General features: G+C 43.2%; 1 protein-coding gene across 1 annotated transcript; it reads right to left on the reverse strand.

Moving 5' to 3' along the window:
• Positions 1 to 603: 603 nt before the first annotated feature.
• On the reverse strand, positions 604 to 16,295 carry LOC138755648 (carbonic anhydrase 13-like). Its single transcript, XM_069922019.1, has 7 exons — positions 16,189 to 16,295; positions 15,459 to 15,659; positions 11,157 to 11,275; positions 8,558 to 8,653; positions 3,399 to 3,461; positions 2,037 to 2,192; positions 604 to 1,143 (listed from the first exon to the last, which is right to left on the reverse strand). Exons 1-7 carry the CDS (start codon positions 16,220 to 16,222, stop codon positions 1,033 to 1,035), a joined length of 780 nt encoding a protein of 259 aa, XP_069778120.1. The 5' UTR covers positions 16,223 to 16,295; the 3' UTR covers positions 604 to 1,032.
• Between the last annotated feature and the right edge of the window lie 926 nt (positions 16,296 to 17,221).

Genomic DNA, 17,221 nt, shown 5'->3' on the forward strand with positions numbered 1-17,221 from the left:
AGGGTTTATCAAGAATACTTTTGCATCTCGAATGAAACATATAGGATGGCGTTGTCAGTCTCAAATGCATCTGAGAAAGAAATTTAAAATGGACTAGTACAGTGACATTATTGAGAGCAGGACTGAAGTTCACTCTGGAATGTGGCTGAGACCAAATCTCTTAAATTGAGATTCCAAGAAATTGTTGTGGATAATGTAAGAAAAGATTTAAGGATAATTTGGACTTCATTGATGGCATCTGTCCAATTTACTCCATACCTTCCAATATATTCTTTAATTGTTGTCCAGAAAGGTTAGTGTAATGTCATTAAACCATGTTTAATATTTAGTTAAATACCAGAGTTAAATCAGAATTAAGAATAATAAAATGGTGAAATTAGTGTAAGCTGTGTGATTTGCAATGCATTTAAAAGACTTTTGAGTAGACTATTTGTGCAAAGAGAAGCTTTATCACAGTACGACAAGAGATTTCCCCCCCCCCCCCCATCAACTGGTGAAGAAAATACAAAACTACTTAGTGACAAGTCAAGAAAGCAAGAGTTAAAGAATCTACTCTTACCGTGTGGCAATATATTTGTTTCAGAGAGAGAACAGTACAGCAAGTCAGTGAAACATGTTTATTTATTTATTCCTATGGCTTATAACTCTTATTGCATTGGTTAAAAGACAAATTTTATGAATGAGATCTTTATAAACATTTAATATAATTAGCTTTGTAAATTATCTTGCAGTTAACATTACAAAATCTTCATTTGAACAACATATTCAGTGCTTATGGATCCTTCACTCAATTAGACTGCATTCAAGTCTTATTTTGAATAAACTGATTGCTTTAAATATTGCTCATGGAATTACAGGAACTTGACAGTGAACTAATGGCAGCCATTGTCTCTCAGGTTACTATATTTATTGATTTGTGCTTGAGGATTGCTGCCCATTGCACTATCTGTATGGAGAAGGAAACAGAAGGAAATTACAGACTATTGCTCAGATGAGTCAAGAAGACAAGCAGTTGATTGTGCAAATCTCTTCTTATTTGAAATTTCTTCGGACATCCCTATTCTTCAGAGGCTGAGGAGGGCGGAAGTTGTCCTGCATTAGATGATCTGGCCCTGTGAACTGCAGGGTGCGGAACTTTGCCATCTGGAAAACACAAAGATGATAAAGCAACATACTCTGCCACCATACTATCCCAACCCAATCCACTTCCATTGCTATTTTGAGGAAGAAAATAGAAAACCAAATTTGGTCTTCAATAGTTGATAATGTCAAAGCCTGAGCTCAAATTTACTTTCTCTTCAACTAAAAAGTTTGAAATACAAACACATGAGAACTCAAGCAAATGTATAGGTGATAATCTTTTTTGCTGTACTGTGGTATCAGTACACTGACAGATAATCAAATTTTTTTTAAAAAATCTAGCAGCATCAATGTTCTCATTGCTATGAAAGTGCATTTTCAGGTTTCAAACATCAAGAAAAAAATGAGAATACAGTCCAAATCCAGGCTGATGTATGGTTATCCCCTCACTGGAATTTTCACCTTTTCACATTATAAGGATTAGTGTCTAACTCTGAGGAAGCCACCCAGTCTCAAATGTAACTACGTCTACAATTTCCTGATTCATTTCCTCTTCAAATATCACAGGGCAACAAGCTCTGAGACCTAGCAGAACTTTTAGCTTTTAGCTCCCTGACCGTGAAAACAAAATCCCTTGCTACACAAGATTATCCTGTAAAATTAACAATACTGAAATAAATATGATTTTTTTTAAACTGCAGATTCTGGAAAGCTGAAATAAAATCCTAAAATACTGATGAACCTTAGGTCAATTTGCATCCCATTTCTTCCCATAGATGCTGACTGAGCTAGTGAGCTTTTCTGGTGCTTTTTAGTATTTGAAACAAATCTTTGAAGTGGTGGCATACTAAAATTACATTGATTTACATTCCTGGGTGATTAAAGCTTGCATTTAGATCCATTTAATATTACTATATTATTTTCAGAAATTATACATTTATTTCCATTATATTGACCTGTTCTTTGCTTATCGGAATAGGGTCTTCAAGTACAATCCAGATGACGCTCTCATATAGAGGAGGGGTCGTCAGGGATCCCAGATAAGTCCAATAATTGAGACAAGGTGGCAGCAAGGTGCTGGGGTTGAAGTCTTTAAACTCAATTTTTGAACACTAAAAAGATATTAAAAAAGTAACAATTAAATGTAGATGTCTATCAAAAATAATAAATCAACAAGTTTAGACAAGTCAAAATTGCAGTGTTCAACAATATTTTGGATTATTAAAAGGTATCAGTACCCCTTTTTATGCTGAAACACCACATTATAACTGGCCAAGTTACATATAAAGGCAAATTTAACTTTTATGGTGACAACCTATAATGCGGATCCCGCGGTGCCTTTATGCAAAGCTGAATTGGGAGCTGGCTTCCAGAGCTAAAGGAGATGGCGCCACTGTGACATCAAACATACGCTCCGAGAAGGAAAATGGCAACCGAAGAACAGGTAAGAGCGCTAGTGGAGAACAGTGCAAGGAGTCTTAGGGAGATCTCCTGTGCAACATTATAGCCTCTATTAATCATATGGGTTTTTTTAAAATTTGCACTCATGGGTCGCGGGCTGACGGCATCATTGCAACGTCATCAGCCCTCCCCTTTGGAGCCACATTTAGCAGCATTCCCTTTGCAAAGGAGGTGGATGACTTCAGTCCACCTCTGAATCGACCTGCCCTAAGCAGATGGAAGATGGAGCAAGTTCGACCAGTCAGTCCTCCTTTGGACCTTTTATGGAAGTAAGTGAAGTGATTTAAAGACAGCGAACATTTGTCTTTACAATTGCTTTTTTTTCCCCCACTATGAAAGGGCTTAGTTACTTAAGGTTTAAAGGTAACAACCACTGCCCGTGGCCAAATAGACATCTGCAAGGGCTGAGCACATGTAGGTGAATGACTGGATTTCCAAAAAGGCGTTTGTACATGCCATATGTGCTCTGTGGTTCATAGGGAATTATTTAAGGTGGTATGTGTGGTGAATGTCTGCCAAGCTGCCTATCTCCCCTCTGGCGAGCCTTGCTGTACTAACATTGGCTGTGCATTATCTCTACTGTTAAGAACACTCCCCTTGGATATAACTGTATATGCATCTATTGTCTTTCATTATTGAACCATGAGTTTCTGCTAATAAAAGCCATGATTATTGTTTGATCCCATCAACTGGCACTTCAATATGTGAATGGGGAAAACAAGGTTGAGAACGACTGGCATAGAACATGGCAAGTTCTTCAAATGGACAAACAATTCTACACAAAAAGTGCAAGTTAAATAGATGCCAATTTATATTTACATTTATTTCAAGGTTGTATTGAATAGGATTCAATGTACCTTTGTTTTGACACTCTCCAGAGAACTAATAATTCTTGTCAATGCTGGATTTTCATCAGATACCTAAAATTTACAAAAGATATTTTATCAGGCAAGTTTCCATCATGGTTATTCAGTTCTTTCTCAGTATACGAGAATGCATCTCCAAAGATTAGAAAACCACCACTTGTAGGATCGTGGTTCTCAACTCCACCAATAATTTAATTTACTTTTGATTACAGCATATATCCTTTTAAATTTTCATATATAACAACTATGAACAACTGTTGCTCCCCTAATGAGTTGAAGGCAGCTCACAAGACTATGCTCACCAATTGAATGAAAAAGAACGAGAGAAAGTTTTATGCTGTGTAACTTTAGATACTTGGTAAATTTGAGACAATTTTGATAACTATCCTGGATAGCATTGTGTATTTACTGTGCACTAAACAAAACTATCTATTGGCGACTATAGCATTTTTGTTTTGTCCAGTTCTTTTTAGCCAATTAATTTTCATAATGGAACTACTGGGCAAAAGAAAGGTTGTTCAGGTTTTGTGTAGGGATGAAGAATTCATGTTGGTACGGTGAACTTTACAGGACACTTCAAGCTGTTTCACAGTGAAAGTACTCTGGAAACATGATTACTGTTGTGCCAAAGCATTTGGCCATTGAAACAAATTCTGAAAACTGTATTTTAAAAGCAGCTATACTTTGCAGGTATTCTAGCTGAATTTTCTTCCTCTTACTTTTAAATGTTTAAAAATCTCCAGCTGGAGCAGAATACTTTAGGAAGCATGTCAAGGCCATAGCGAGGGAGCATAAGGAATTTATTTGAATGGTGCCATGCAAGAGTTTCAGTTCACTGTAGAGACTCAACAAGTGAGAAAATCTACAGAGGTCAAAGGCAATACTACAAAAGTGTTATAGAAATGCAGAATATGACACGAGATCCATAGGAAGGGCAGCCAGAGCTCTTCGTTTTATAGCTGCTATCCTCTGACAGAGGCCAAGAGGCAAGGGATGTTCTAAATTACACATCATCTTTGGAATGAATCAGATTCTAATGCCACTAAAAGCAATAATTTGAAGCAGTTTTATAGGAAAATGTCAAAGAACTACAGGTGAAGGATTTTAAAAAAAATAAACAAAGGAAGTTACATACTACAAAAAGGGTTGAAGTGGATTCAACAGTTGCGTTTGCAAGAACTAGGTAAACACACGAGAAATTATTGGGCTTGAGGTGTAGCTCTCCCAATGAATGGGCACAAACTATTTTCTAAATGGCCTCCTGTGCTCTGGCAGTCAATGAATCCAACCAATACTAAATACTAAACTGATTAACTATCTCATTTTTTCTGACAAAGACCCATGTTTATCCTAACAATGAAAGGATGATCTGATATACAAATACAGGTCTTTATTTGCCATTGTTCAGCCTGTTTCAGGTATTTGGTGATGTTCAGTGACTTCAGATGTTGAGTTTGTAAATATGGCTCAGCCTTCTAGTGGTGTATAACTTCACTTCAAAAATAAAGCCAGAAAAACATTAAGTACATTATATTAAATCCCTGTATCAGGGACTACAGGGATTTTTAACAACAACAAAATCTGTGACTGCCAGGTAACAGGTGGAATTTTCCCAATTAATGCAATGGTTTTCTAATGTGCATGAGATGGATCTGTGAACGCTGCTGTCCAAATGATTCTGACGCAAAGTCCACAGACTCTACAATAGGCTTTAACTAGCTTAAACTTGTACACCAGTCTTAATATCTTTGCTGGCTCTATTTGTGTCTGACTTTCCTTTGCTGGCTCCATGTATCTGACTGTTCCCAAAAGGGGCAGGCTCTAATCTTTATATGGACCGGTGATTGACGGTGGTTAGGTGGGGCCAGCCTGCTAGGTTGCCTACCTGCAAGTACAGTGGTTGCCCCCTGCAGTAGGCCAGTAGGACTGGGGCCCTTATAGTGGTTGTATCACCACCTTCACCCCCTTCTTAAGATGAGTACTGGGGGGTCATTCCTTGGGACCGGATAGTATCTGCAGGTTCAGACAGTCTGGCAGACATCTGTAGCTCTGGGACTGTGGCAGGACAAGCTCCTGGTCAATGGTCAGTAGGAGAGGGGTGCGTGTAGGTCGGCTGGGTCAGGGGTAGCCTGGGGGACTGGTGGTTTGGGCAGGATGGTGTCTGGAAGAAAGGGGGTGGGGGCCCTCTGGAGAGGCAGAGAGAGGGTTTCGATTCTCGGGGGGGATCTTGGAAGGGCCAGGGGTGCCTGGGTGAGAGGCCGGTCTCCGCTGTTGTCAGTTCCTGGTCGAGACGGTGTCCTCACATCCATTGGGGTACCTGACGGAGGCGTAATTTGGGTTTGAATGGAGAAGGTGCACCTGCTTGACCAGGAGGTTGGATTTATGGGTCCTCGCATGTTTACAGAGGAGTACTGGTCCTGGAGACATCAGCCAAGCTGGCGGGGAGATGCCAGTCATGGATTTCTTAGGAAAGGAGAAAGGCGTTTATGAGGGGTCTGATTGGCAGCCGTGTACAAGAGTGACCATATGGTGTGGAATGCTGTGGGGAAGGCCTCTTCCCAATAGTTGATGGACCAGCCTTTTAACCTCAGGGCCAGGAGGTCTGCCTTCCAGAGGACCCCGTTTTCACGTTCCACCTGCCTGTTGCTCCTGGGGTTGTAACTAGTTGTATGACTAGACGCGATGCCTCGCACTGTCAGGTACTGGTGCAGCTCCTCATTCATGAAGCTGGATCCCCGGTCACTGTGGATGAATAACGGATATCCGAAGGTGGTGTAGGTCTTTGCCAGTGCCTTGACAGCAGAGGTGGTGTAGATGTCAGGGCAAGGGATGGCGAAGGGAAAATGGGAGTATTCATCTATGACCAAGAGGAAATAGATGTTCTAATTCGTGGAAGGCAGTGGTCCCTTGAAGTCGACACTGAGTCGCTCGAAGGGCCGAGTGGCCTTGATGATATGGGCCTGTGGCGGGTGGAAGACGCACGGTTTCCACTCCGCCCAGACCCTGCAGGACTCAGTCATGGTCCGAACTTCTTGGGCAGTGAAAGGGAGATTCTAGGACTTAATGAAGTGGCACAGGCACGTGATACCTGTGTGCAGCGCCTGTTTTGACTGTGCACTGGTGCAGGTCTGCGACAGGGCATCAGGGGAGTCATTGAGCTTCCCGGGCCTAGACTGGATATCATAGCTAAAAGTGGCCAGCTCAATTCTTCAGCGCAAGATCTTGTCATTTTTGATCTTGCCTCTGTGGGTGGTGCTGAACATGAATGCCTCTGCGTGCTGGTCAGTCAGAAGGGTGAATCTCCTGCCTACCTGGTAGTGGCACCAGTGGCGGACTGCTTCCACGATCGCCTGGGCCTCCTTTTCGATGGAGGAGTATCCGAGCTCTGAAAGGTGGAGGGTCCTGGAGAAAAAGGCCACAGATCTGCCCCCTTGATTGAGGGTGGCAGCGAGGGAAAGTCAGAGGCATCGCAGTCCACCTGGAATGGGGTGGTCTTGTCCACGACATGCATCGTGGCATTGTCAATGTCCTGTCTGATGTAGAAAAAGGCTGCTTGCACCTTGGCAGGGAGGGGAAAAGTGGTGGATTGGGCCAGTGGGCGGGCCTTGTCTGAGAAGCAGGGGACCCACTAGGAGCAGTAAAAGAAGAGCCCTAGGCACGTGTGGGGGCATTGAGCATGTGGGGGAGGGGCAGTTCCATTAGGGGGCACATGCATTTCGGGTCGGGACCAACGAGACCTTATTCCATGAGGTACCCCAGGATGGCGAGGGGGGCAGTGCTGAATGTAATGATAGTGATCATGGTTTAAAGTAAAGAACCTTTACCTTCATCCATGTCTTGTTTAAGAACTCACACATACAAGATGAAACTGAACACGCACTTCTCCTTGTTGTACAGGTTCACGATCCTTTATCCGGAACCCTTGGGGGACAGTGTGTTCCCAATTTTAGATTTTTCCGGATTTCGGAAAGTGCACTCAAATTGTACTGTCGTATCCACTCCCAACCCCTTCCTTCTCCCCCAACCGCGGTCCCTTGGCCGCTTCCCCCAACCGCCAGTCCCTCAGCAGTCTCCCCCAACCGCAGTCCCTTGGCCGCCCAGCCACTTCCCCAGATCCCAGTCCCTCAGCCGCCCGCCGCCTCCTCTGACCACGGTCCCTCGGCCGCCCAGATGTCTCCCCCAACCGCTGGTCCTTCAGTCGCACAGCCGCCTCCCCCAACCGTGGTCCCTCGGTTGTCTCCCCCAACTGCGGTCTCTCTGCCGCCCAGACGTCTCCTCTAACCACCGGTCCCTTGGTAGCCCAGCAGTCTCCCCCAATCGCTGATTGCCCGGTCGCCTCCCCTGACCGCGGTCCCTCAGCCACCCGGGCGTCTCCCCTGACCGCGGTCTCTTGGCCGCCTGGCTGCCTCCCCCAACCGTGGTCCCTTGGCCACCTCCCCCGACTGGGGTCCCTCGGCCGCCCGGACGTCTCCCCCAACTATGTTCCCCCAGCCGCCGGTCCATCAGCTGCCCTGCAGTCTCCCCTGACCGCAGTTCCTCGGCTGCCCGGAGGTCTTCCCTGACCTCCGGTCTGTCATCCTCCTCCCCCAACCACGTTTCCCCAGCAGTCGCCCCCGGCCACCTCCCCGACCGCTGGTCCCTCGGTTGCCTCCCCCGACCGCTGGTCACCACTTGCCGGATTTTGGATGTCCGGATAAAGGATTGTGTACCTGTACGTGAAGTTCAGTGCCTCTGCCATCCGGAGAAATCTCTCCAGGTTGGCATCCTGGTCCTGCTGGTCGTGGAACACATGCTTATTGCTTGAGCAGAACGTACAGTTTTCCTGATGTATTTGCAAAAAGCCACCCATTTCCTATTTGTACATTTAATGGCGAAGTCACCAGTTCACACTAAGTAGAGCAACAAATGGACAATACTTACAGAGTGAATGCACCAATCATTAAACTAACCTCAGTATTCAAGTCTATAGAAATGCATAATCTACAAAATTAGCCTCAGTATTCGTCTATAGAACTGCCAAACTGTAACATCCATAAATACAATTTTATCAATGTGGGGTTCTGCAGAGTATGCTGGCAGGAACTCTATTTTGAGTTTGGCCATTGTTGTACTTAATAAAAAAAGGCAGCACATTAACTATTCATTTGTACCTTGAGGAAAACACCAATTACAGCCAAGCCATCGGGTTCTTTAGCAGCCACTTCAAAGCTAGCGTACTTTTCTGCATTCCAGTGTACCAGGTGAAGCTGAAAATGGAGCAATGAACTTAGTTAAAACTTGCCTGTGGCAATTACATAGGAGATAAGCAAGAAATCACACCTTTCCATCATAACGTGTTTGCTTTAGCTCCAACATGACTGATGATCGTAGCTGGCAGGGCTGAGCTGTTGGCAGGTTGAATGACTAAATCCTTACTCAGATTCAGAAAGGCTGAAAATTCTTCATCAGGGCCAAATCACAAAGATTTATTTAAATCAGATAAACACTGTTCATTTTTACTTTCATTCTGGCCCCTTATCAAACTTTGCATTGCTACAAAATTAATGATTTATATCCATGTCGTTCAAAAGTGACTCCAGAAGAAATGGTTACCGCTGAATATAAGAGAAAGGAAGCAACTTGATTTCCTTCTGCCATTGTCCTTGGCCTTAAAGACCAATTATATGCAAAAGTTACCATATTTTATTATATCACCATTTAATCTCGATTTGCACCCCCATCCTACCATTTTGTTCTCTTCCCATGGCTCTGTAGCTTTTCCAAAAGATTTCCCACAGATGGGCCTGAATGACTACTGGCTGGTGACTCTGACATCGACGATCATGAAGTGCTTCGAGAGGTTGGTCATGGCTCGCGTTAACTCCAGCCTACCAGCCACCCTCAGCCCACTCTAATTTACGTGTCGCTGCAACAGGCTCATGGCAGAATCCAACCTGAGCTTGTCATAAATTAGCAGCAAACGCAGGAGGGATTTACTCAATTCATGCTATAACTCCACAATTTGTCAGACATAATCAACTCTAGGATTGACTTGGTTTTCTGATCTTCCTATGAAACCTTCATCCTTTAGAACAACCATCTTCAACAGGGATCTTATGCCCCCCACTCCACCCCCCCCCCCTCCCATGGACCACAGTGCATTTACGTAAAATTCTTCTTTTCACTTTATGTAACATAAAAAATTGACTCCTCTATTTTTGGCCAAAAAAATTGGTATTTTCTACATAGATATGTAAAAATCGACCCCTCTTGGTCAACAAAATTTGACTATTATACAAATATATATGGTAAATATTTTTAATGTTTTTTTTTAATGTCAGTAGGAGAGAAGTAGGAAAGAAACAAAAACTTGACTGCTTCATTGGGAAGGGGAGCAATAAACTTTGACCGGAGTTCTAAGGGTGGTCATGGCCAAAAAAAGGATTAGAATTGCTGCTTTAGAAGATCATCTTATCTTAACTAAAATCTCTTCCTCACAGTTAACCCAGATTGTGGACAACCACTTTGGGTTAACCCACTTTAGGTTAACTGTGTGGAACAGAGAAATACTCAACATGGTCAATTTTATTTGAAAAGTTAAGAGTCATGGTTAAAAGCACCCAAATAGGTTCTTCGGCCCAACTTGTCTATGCTGACCACGCAAATCCCATTTGACTGCATATGCACATATGCCTCTAAACCTTTCCAATTGCTTCAGACATACTGAGTAAATTGTCGGGAGGGGAATAGAAAAACTGAAGAGTAGTAAAGACTACAAAAACTACTTGTTGTAAGAGACTGAGAACAGAATCTTCTCTTCAAAGGCACTTCCTTACCTGCTATTTCTATTTTGTGTTAAACAATTAATACAAAATATAAAGAATGGATTTTTTTTTGGAGGTCAATAGTCTCATGTGGTCTAACAGCAAAACTCAAGTGAAAAAATAGTGCTCATGCAACTTAGAATATCCAGAAATAGTCTTGCCAAAAGTAAAAATTATTCCTGAAGGACTCTTGCTATTAATTTTCTGCCATAGATCCATTTTTATTCAGAAGTTGATTTGTTAGTACAACCTTTTCCTTTAACATTTGAATTTACAACTAGGATCTGTAACAAAATGCAACTACAGTAAAATCCTTGTTATCCAGAACTCAAGCTACCAGCAGTCTCAAGCAACTGGCCAAAAAAAAATTCAAGAAGAATAAATAAATAGACATTAAAATAAATATAAATAGATGAAAAATTATATGCCTTGGTCGTTCTTTGCTCATAGCAACTGTTTGAATAAAGTTGTGTTTAAATAAAATGGCTTCACCCAGGATTAAGAGTTGGTTGATGTGGTCACTGTTGGAATGACTCTAAAAATGTCTCTCTATCCCTACTTAATCAAAGTTGCCCCAGTCAGAGGCTCTATTGTAAACTTGGGGGAGGGCGGGAGTTAATTATCTATAATGTTATTGTTTGACATTCGAGCGGCTCCTTGGAGGGGGAAGGAACCTGCAGATACAGCGACATTTAAGTGTTTTCAAAAAATGTGACTGAAAATAAAGTAAAATGCTTTAAGAGTTATATATTCATGCAAGTGAAGTTTGTTCAGTGTAAGTACACTATAATAATTTTGTCTTTTAAAGCAAGTACATTAGGCATTGTAAGAGTGAGTCTCAAGCAACTCGAAAAATTACTTATCTGGCATCTACCAATCCCACAAGTGCCAGATACCAGGGGTTATACTGTGCTTTGCTACAAAATTTAATTGATTTGCACTTTACCTCTGCAGAATAGTGTTTTCCAACTATTATATGTTCACTGCCTTTCCCATCACAGGCTCCCCAATGCAAGTGGAACTGGCGTAGCCTATATTTGCCTTGAATGGGGCCACCTGACAGAACTGAGATAGCAAAGGAAACAGCATTAACATTAACCTGGTATTTCAAAGTAACAGAATAAAAATGTTAATTGTAATAAATCTGTAGTCACATCGTAGTAAAGGATTAATTTTCTGAATAAAATATGTTTATTAAAAACAATAGCAGTTCATGTTTAGAAACATTAACAAATGAAAGGACCATATCATATTAAAAGTGATGTTCACCAGGAAGTTGCAGTCCATAACAACAAATTATATAGCATTTGTAACATGAGTCAATGTTTCCAGCTGTTTCATGGAAAGATTAAGATTGGCACCAAGGTTCACAAGGTGATCAGGCAAATAACAAATCACTGACAAAAAAATAGATTTTAAAGGAGGCCAAAATAAGAGAAATGGAGTCGCAGCACAAGTTAAGGAGAGGAATTTCACAAACAATATCTTTGGCATCCAATGATCACCTCCAAAGGAGAAGGATTAGATTCAGGGCTATTTACAACGCCAGAATTGGTAAAACTGGGTACATGCAGCTATCCTAAAGCCACATTAAAGATAAGAGGGAACAGTTCAATGGAAGTGTCTGAAATGGATAATTTAATATTACACTTAATTGGAAACCAATGCAAGTCCAGCACAAGTTGGAAGATATGTAGAACATGGCACACGTTAGAAACTCAGTAGCAGAGTTTTGGATGAGCTAGCATCAAAGTCATGCACAGAAAAAGGCCCTTTGGCCCAACAGATCCATGCATACCTATCTATCTAATCCTGTTTAGTCCATAGTCTACAATGCCTTGATGATTCGAGTTCTTGTCCAGCTGCTTCTCAATTACGAGAGAGTACCTGCCTCCAGCACCTCTCAGGCCATGTTCTCCAGACTTCACCCAGGATTAACAGAATTCTTTCTGGTGAACTTAATTAATGTTAACTTCTGTGCACAGTACAAGAATTGCCTGCAACCAGTGAGATTGGAGTGTGAACCAAAGAGCTTTGCTGAACTTACACACACATTGCACTTAACATTAGAAGGGAGTTAATTAAGTAGGTTAAGTGAGTCAATAGAATCAAACTTTAACTTATCTGTATTTTAATGTTCAAAGATAAATAAAAGCAACTTTTGTTTAAGTAACCCTTTGTCATGGTGCATATCTATTGCTGCTGGGTTTTGGGGTCCTCTGGACTCGTAACACTATATAAAGAACACTGTTTGATCTGCTGAGTTGCTCCGGCACTGTGTTTTTACTTTAAGCCAGGGTTTCCCAAACTGGGTTCCGTAGAACACTGGGGTTCCATGGAAAGGCGTAGGGGTTCAGTGGAAGAAATGACAGGGAGTAATAGCGACCTACCTGTTTTCTATTCAATGGCTTATTACCTCTGTCTTTAATTCAATTTATTTCTGCGACAGCAGCAAAGAGTACAAAATGGTGTCACGAGGCCTGACGTCAGGCTTGTACAAAATGGTGTCACGAGGCCTGACGTCAGGCTTGTACAAAATGGTGTCACGAGGCCTGACGTCAGGCTTGTACAAAATGGTGTCACGAGGCCTGACGTCAGGCTTGTACAAAATGGTGTCACGAGGCCTGACGTCAGGCTTGTACATAACTTTCAACCAATGAGAATACAATTTATTTTGGCCTGAAGCTGGCGATTAGATATATTTACTCCTCCAGATGAGATTTTAGTCTTGGCTTTGTTTTTTTGATTTACGGTAGGAACCAAAAACCATGAAATATACATAACCTTCAGTATAAGTTGCTCAGATGTTCTTTGTTAGTTTTTTTTTAATTAGAGCAGGTTACAACATTTTGATTTTTTTTGCATCTTCACCAGTGCAGTGGAGGAGAGAATTGAGTTTACACTGTTTGCAGTTTTATATTTTATAATATATATACATATATGCATACACACATATGTGATACTATATTTTTTTGTTCCTTCTTCTTCATTGTATTGTATTTCCTCTAAAATCCAATGAAAAACATTGAAAAAGAAAGAAATTGATCCCATTAAATTAGAGGAAACAAATGATTTCAACGTGGATTTACTTTCTTACTATGCTTGTGTATATTACCAGATCTTTTAAACTGTAATTGATGATCGGAGTTCCACAATTTCCAAGTGCTCCCTAAAAGGGTTCTGTGAGGTAAAAAGTTTGGGAAGCCCTGCTTTAAGCCAACCATTTCAGTTCTGTGGGACCTCCCAGTAGCCAACCATTTCAGTTCTATAACACACTCCCATGTCTGTCCATGGTTATATGTACCATCCCACCAAGACCACCCTCAAATTGGAGGAACAACACCTGATTTTCCATCTGGGCACTTTCCAGCCAGATGACATTAACCGATTTTTCCGGTTTCTGCTAACCTGCTCTCCTCTCCCACCACCCCTGCCCTTTTCCTTTCCTTCATCTCATCTCTCCTCTCCCTCTCTATTCACCCAGCCATCCCTCCTCCCCTTACTTTCTGCTGTGCCCTTCCTCTCCACCTATTACCTCTTGCTTTTGCAACCATACCCTCTCCCTACTCTTATTTGGTCATCTGCTGATATTCTTCCATACCTTGAGGCTCAAACCTGAAGAACATTGTTTGACCTGCTGATTTCTCCAGCATTGTGTTTTTATTTCAACCATGGTGTCTACAGATTTTCGTGTTTTACTTCTGTTCCTTTGTGGTCCTGTTCTATGTTCTGAAGTGATAAGATGGAGTTAAGTTTCACTTTTGGATAACTTTAGATAGCTTTTGGATTACACTGCTGAGTGACAGGTTATAGATAGGGCAAGGGAAGAAGGCTTGGTAGATGCTTGTAGGACAATAGGTAACAGGGAGAAATTCTCTGGCTGTAACTGGGAGAAGCTTGCAAACAAAAAGGCCTTACCAGAAGGGTGGCAGAAGAGGAGCTGACACATCCATGTGGTCAACATAAAGGCTGTAGATGGATTATAAAGATGAAGAAATTGTATTTCTGTAGGTTATAATGTAAGGAGTCTTTTCAGTGTTGTGGCAGGCATAGAAGCTGAATTGAGGGGTTTCTCAATGGTAGGTTTTAGAAGTAGAATTCATTGTCAGATGGAAGAAATATCTGGTGGATAAGAAGGGAAAGTTGAAGATGGGATTGCAAGATTGTTGAAATTTCCAGACCTGTAAAATAATGGGCAGGGTTGGACCATCTTGACCTTCAAGTTCACTAGAAGTAAATATCAACAGCCTGATATCATCAACATGACCTTCCAAGCATTCGGTTGTAGATTAAACTGAAGATTAGGAAACAAAATATTGAAAATGTCAAGAACAGCAGGTGACAGAACACTGTATCCGTGCCTTCGAAAAATTTCACGTGGAATCACCGGAAAATAACCACCCTTTCTTTATCTTTGCTCCTCTTTTATTGATTCGGGTGACGGGTCTCCCCACTTTCCTTGAACTTCGATTTGTCAACACACTGCTAATGGCTTACTGAGACCGTAATCAAATCTGCCTCAGTCCCAACATTGGTGGGTTGAGAATAAATATGCACGAGAGGGGGAATGCTATGATTTGGCAGTGCAAGCAAACTTCGTTCATTGGGAAACGAAAAAGCCTCAGGTGCCGAAATCTTGTGCAGACAGAAACATTGCTGGAGACATCCAGCAGGTCAGACAGCGTCCATGGGTGGAAAATGTTCATTGCAAGTTCCTTTTTATTGGCTTCAAAGGGGGTTCAGTTGTGCATGGGTGAAATCAAACTGCACATTCCAACGTTAAATGAAGCCCCTCTCATTTCTGCAACAAGTCTAACATTCCGAGTGTTTTCCCCCTGACCCAAGCCAACTTTGTAATCGCCACCTTTCGTATTCTAGTAAAACGTTTGCAGACACCGTGGCTGAAGGAAAAACTCAAGCTGAGCTTTGTATTCTTTGCGGTGTGAACAGGGTTAATATGCGCCCCTTCCCCCTCTAACCACCTTTCCGTCTGCAATTCATTCTGAAGGTGACAACAACAACAAAACATCTCAATTCGATGGACTGGTGTTATTTTCCAGCTGCCTGCCTGTATCGAGAGCTGCAACTATCCGCTAACGCGCTCCTTCCTCCGTGTGAATCCCTGCACCACCCAAGCAGCTGGTTACGTTGCAGACCTGAAGGAGTCTCTTACTTCCTAAAGCAGCAGCCGAGAATCTGTCGTGTCCTTCACGACAAGGTTCAGGCAGCATTCTCGCCCTTTACTAACCGGACAGTTCTCCGCTGTCGTCGAAATCCACCTGGACCGATTTGCTGGTGTTGGTGAGGCTTTTTGCGCTGGATGGGTCGTAACTGGGGTTCAGAGGCTTCAGGCTCGGGTCGAACTTGGTTTCCGCATTCTTGATCTCGATGGGCGACTGCCGGCTGCCATCCTTCGCCACGGGGTAAAGCTGAGCCCAGTAGGATGGACCTGTACCGTGAAATCAAAACCAAGGTCACACGCTGCTCCTTGAGAGAATGCAGCAGGATTGGGAAGGGAGAGAGAGAGAGAGAGAGGAGGCGGGGGAAGGAGGGAACAGGGAAGTTCCGACTCTGTAACCGGAAAGCTGATACATTTACTTTCTTGTGACCAAATCTGACACCAAATAGGACAGCAACATCTGACACCAAATGCCTGCAGCTGGGAGCAGATCGCTGCAAACCATTATTCTGATCAGGCCGTTGAACGTGGCAGCCAATATCAAAGTGCACGTTCCTCCAAGCTTAGTTAATCTTAAACCAGGGAACCTTTCAGGCCGATTATCATTGCCTTGGAACGGGCTCGTAAAAGGGCTGGGAAGTCCATCTGAGACGCCAGCTTGGTGGAGCGCTTGCTGAACCCCTCCTCGACCCGAGGACAGAGCCAGGGGACTGGCTCACTGGTCAGGCTCCAGAAGCTGCCACGCCACCCTTGTCCCGTCCAGACGGTGCGCTGTTGGGGGGAGGGGGGCAAATCTCACCGTTGTCTGCTCCGTAGCCCCAGGTTCCCGACATCGTGAACTCCGCCGAGTGCGTGTGCTCTGCTCGGAGGACACGCGGTGAGATCTGGGGGCAGCTTTGGCTCTGGACCAGCTTTTATAGGCTGCACGGTTGCACATCATTGGATGTTGGATGTGCGTGGTGTCACCAATGTTATTAGGAAATACAGTAATCAGATGGAGAAGCAGAAGGCTTGACGGGACGAAAACTGTGAAGCGTCCACTGGTTTAACGTGACGTTTTTATCCCTGCTCTGTGAGCGGAGTGGCACTGGAAAAGTAATGGATCCCAGTGAATCCTGGCCATTGATTGCACCCATTCCGGTGGGTGGAAGGCTCTTGACCGAACAGATCCGAGGCACGGTCAGGGCGATGAAAGGTGTGTAGGATGGGGGCACCGGGGGCGCATTCCAGGCGAGTTCCTTGACAAACTCTGCCCCTGCACTGTTCAGACGCCGACCTTCTGCAACAATCATTATCTTTATAGAGACCTAATATTGGTGGGCAAAGGTGCGCCAGGAGAGAGAGAGAAAAGTGCTGAATATCGCGTACAATAGAGCCCACGTTTCCATGTACAATCGCCAATGCATATCCTAGAATTTGGAATTCACAAACAATTAGATCGGTTATAACGGGAGACACACGAGGCAGCAGATGCGGAATTTGGAGAGGAAAAAAACCCATTGTTGGAAGTACTCAACGGGTCAAGTCGCCTCTGTATGCTTGCTCCGGTTTCAACAGGGTTGGCGTTGTCAGTCGTCAGGTAAAAGGGGGGTGTGCCTCTATTTCACGATACATGAGCTGATCGACCAGTGCAGAATCCGACATGCACCATTACATTTCGCCATTTGGCACACGAATGGAGCTCTCGGACTGGGTGCTTCAACGGAGCTCTGCCACAATATTGCCACTGGCGTCTCTCACACAATCAGCGTGTTTGGAAGACTGGTCGCGCATGAGTCTATTTTACAAGACCATGGTATTAACGGAAAGGGGACCTTCTGCACCGGGTGCGG

Source organism: Narcine bancroftii, chromosome 2 (assembly GCF_036971445.1).
Source record: "Narcine bancroftii isolate sNarBan1 chromosome 2, sNarBan1.hap1, whole genome shotgun sequence".
Taxonomy (NCBI): Eukaryota; Metazoa; Chordata; class Chondrichthyes; order Torpediniformes; family Narcinidae; genus Narcine; species Narcine bancroftii.

Coding starts and splice junctions, on each gene's coding strand:
- LOC138755648 (XM_069922019.1), bottom strand. CDS start 16,222: ATGTCGGGAACCTGGGGCTACGGAGCAGACAACG. Junction 8,654..11,156: donor GAAAACACTATTCTGCAGAG/GTAAAGTGCAAA, acceptor CTCCATTTTCAG/CTTCACCTGGTACACTGGAA. Junction 2,193..3,398: donor TGGAGAGTGTCAAAACAAAG/GTACATTGAATC, acceptor ATATCTTTTTAG/TGTTCAAAAATTGAGTTTAA.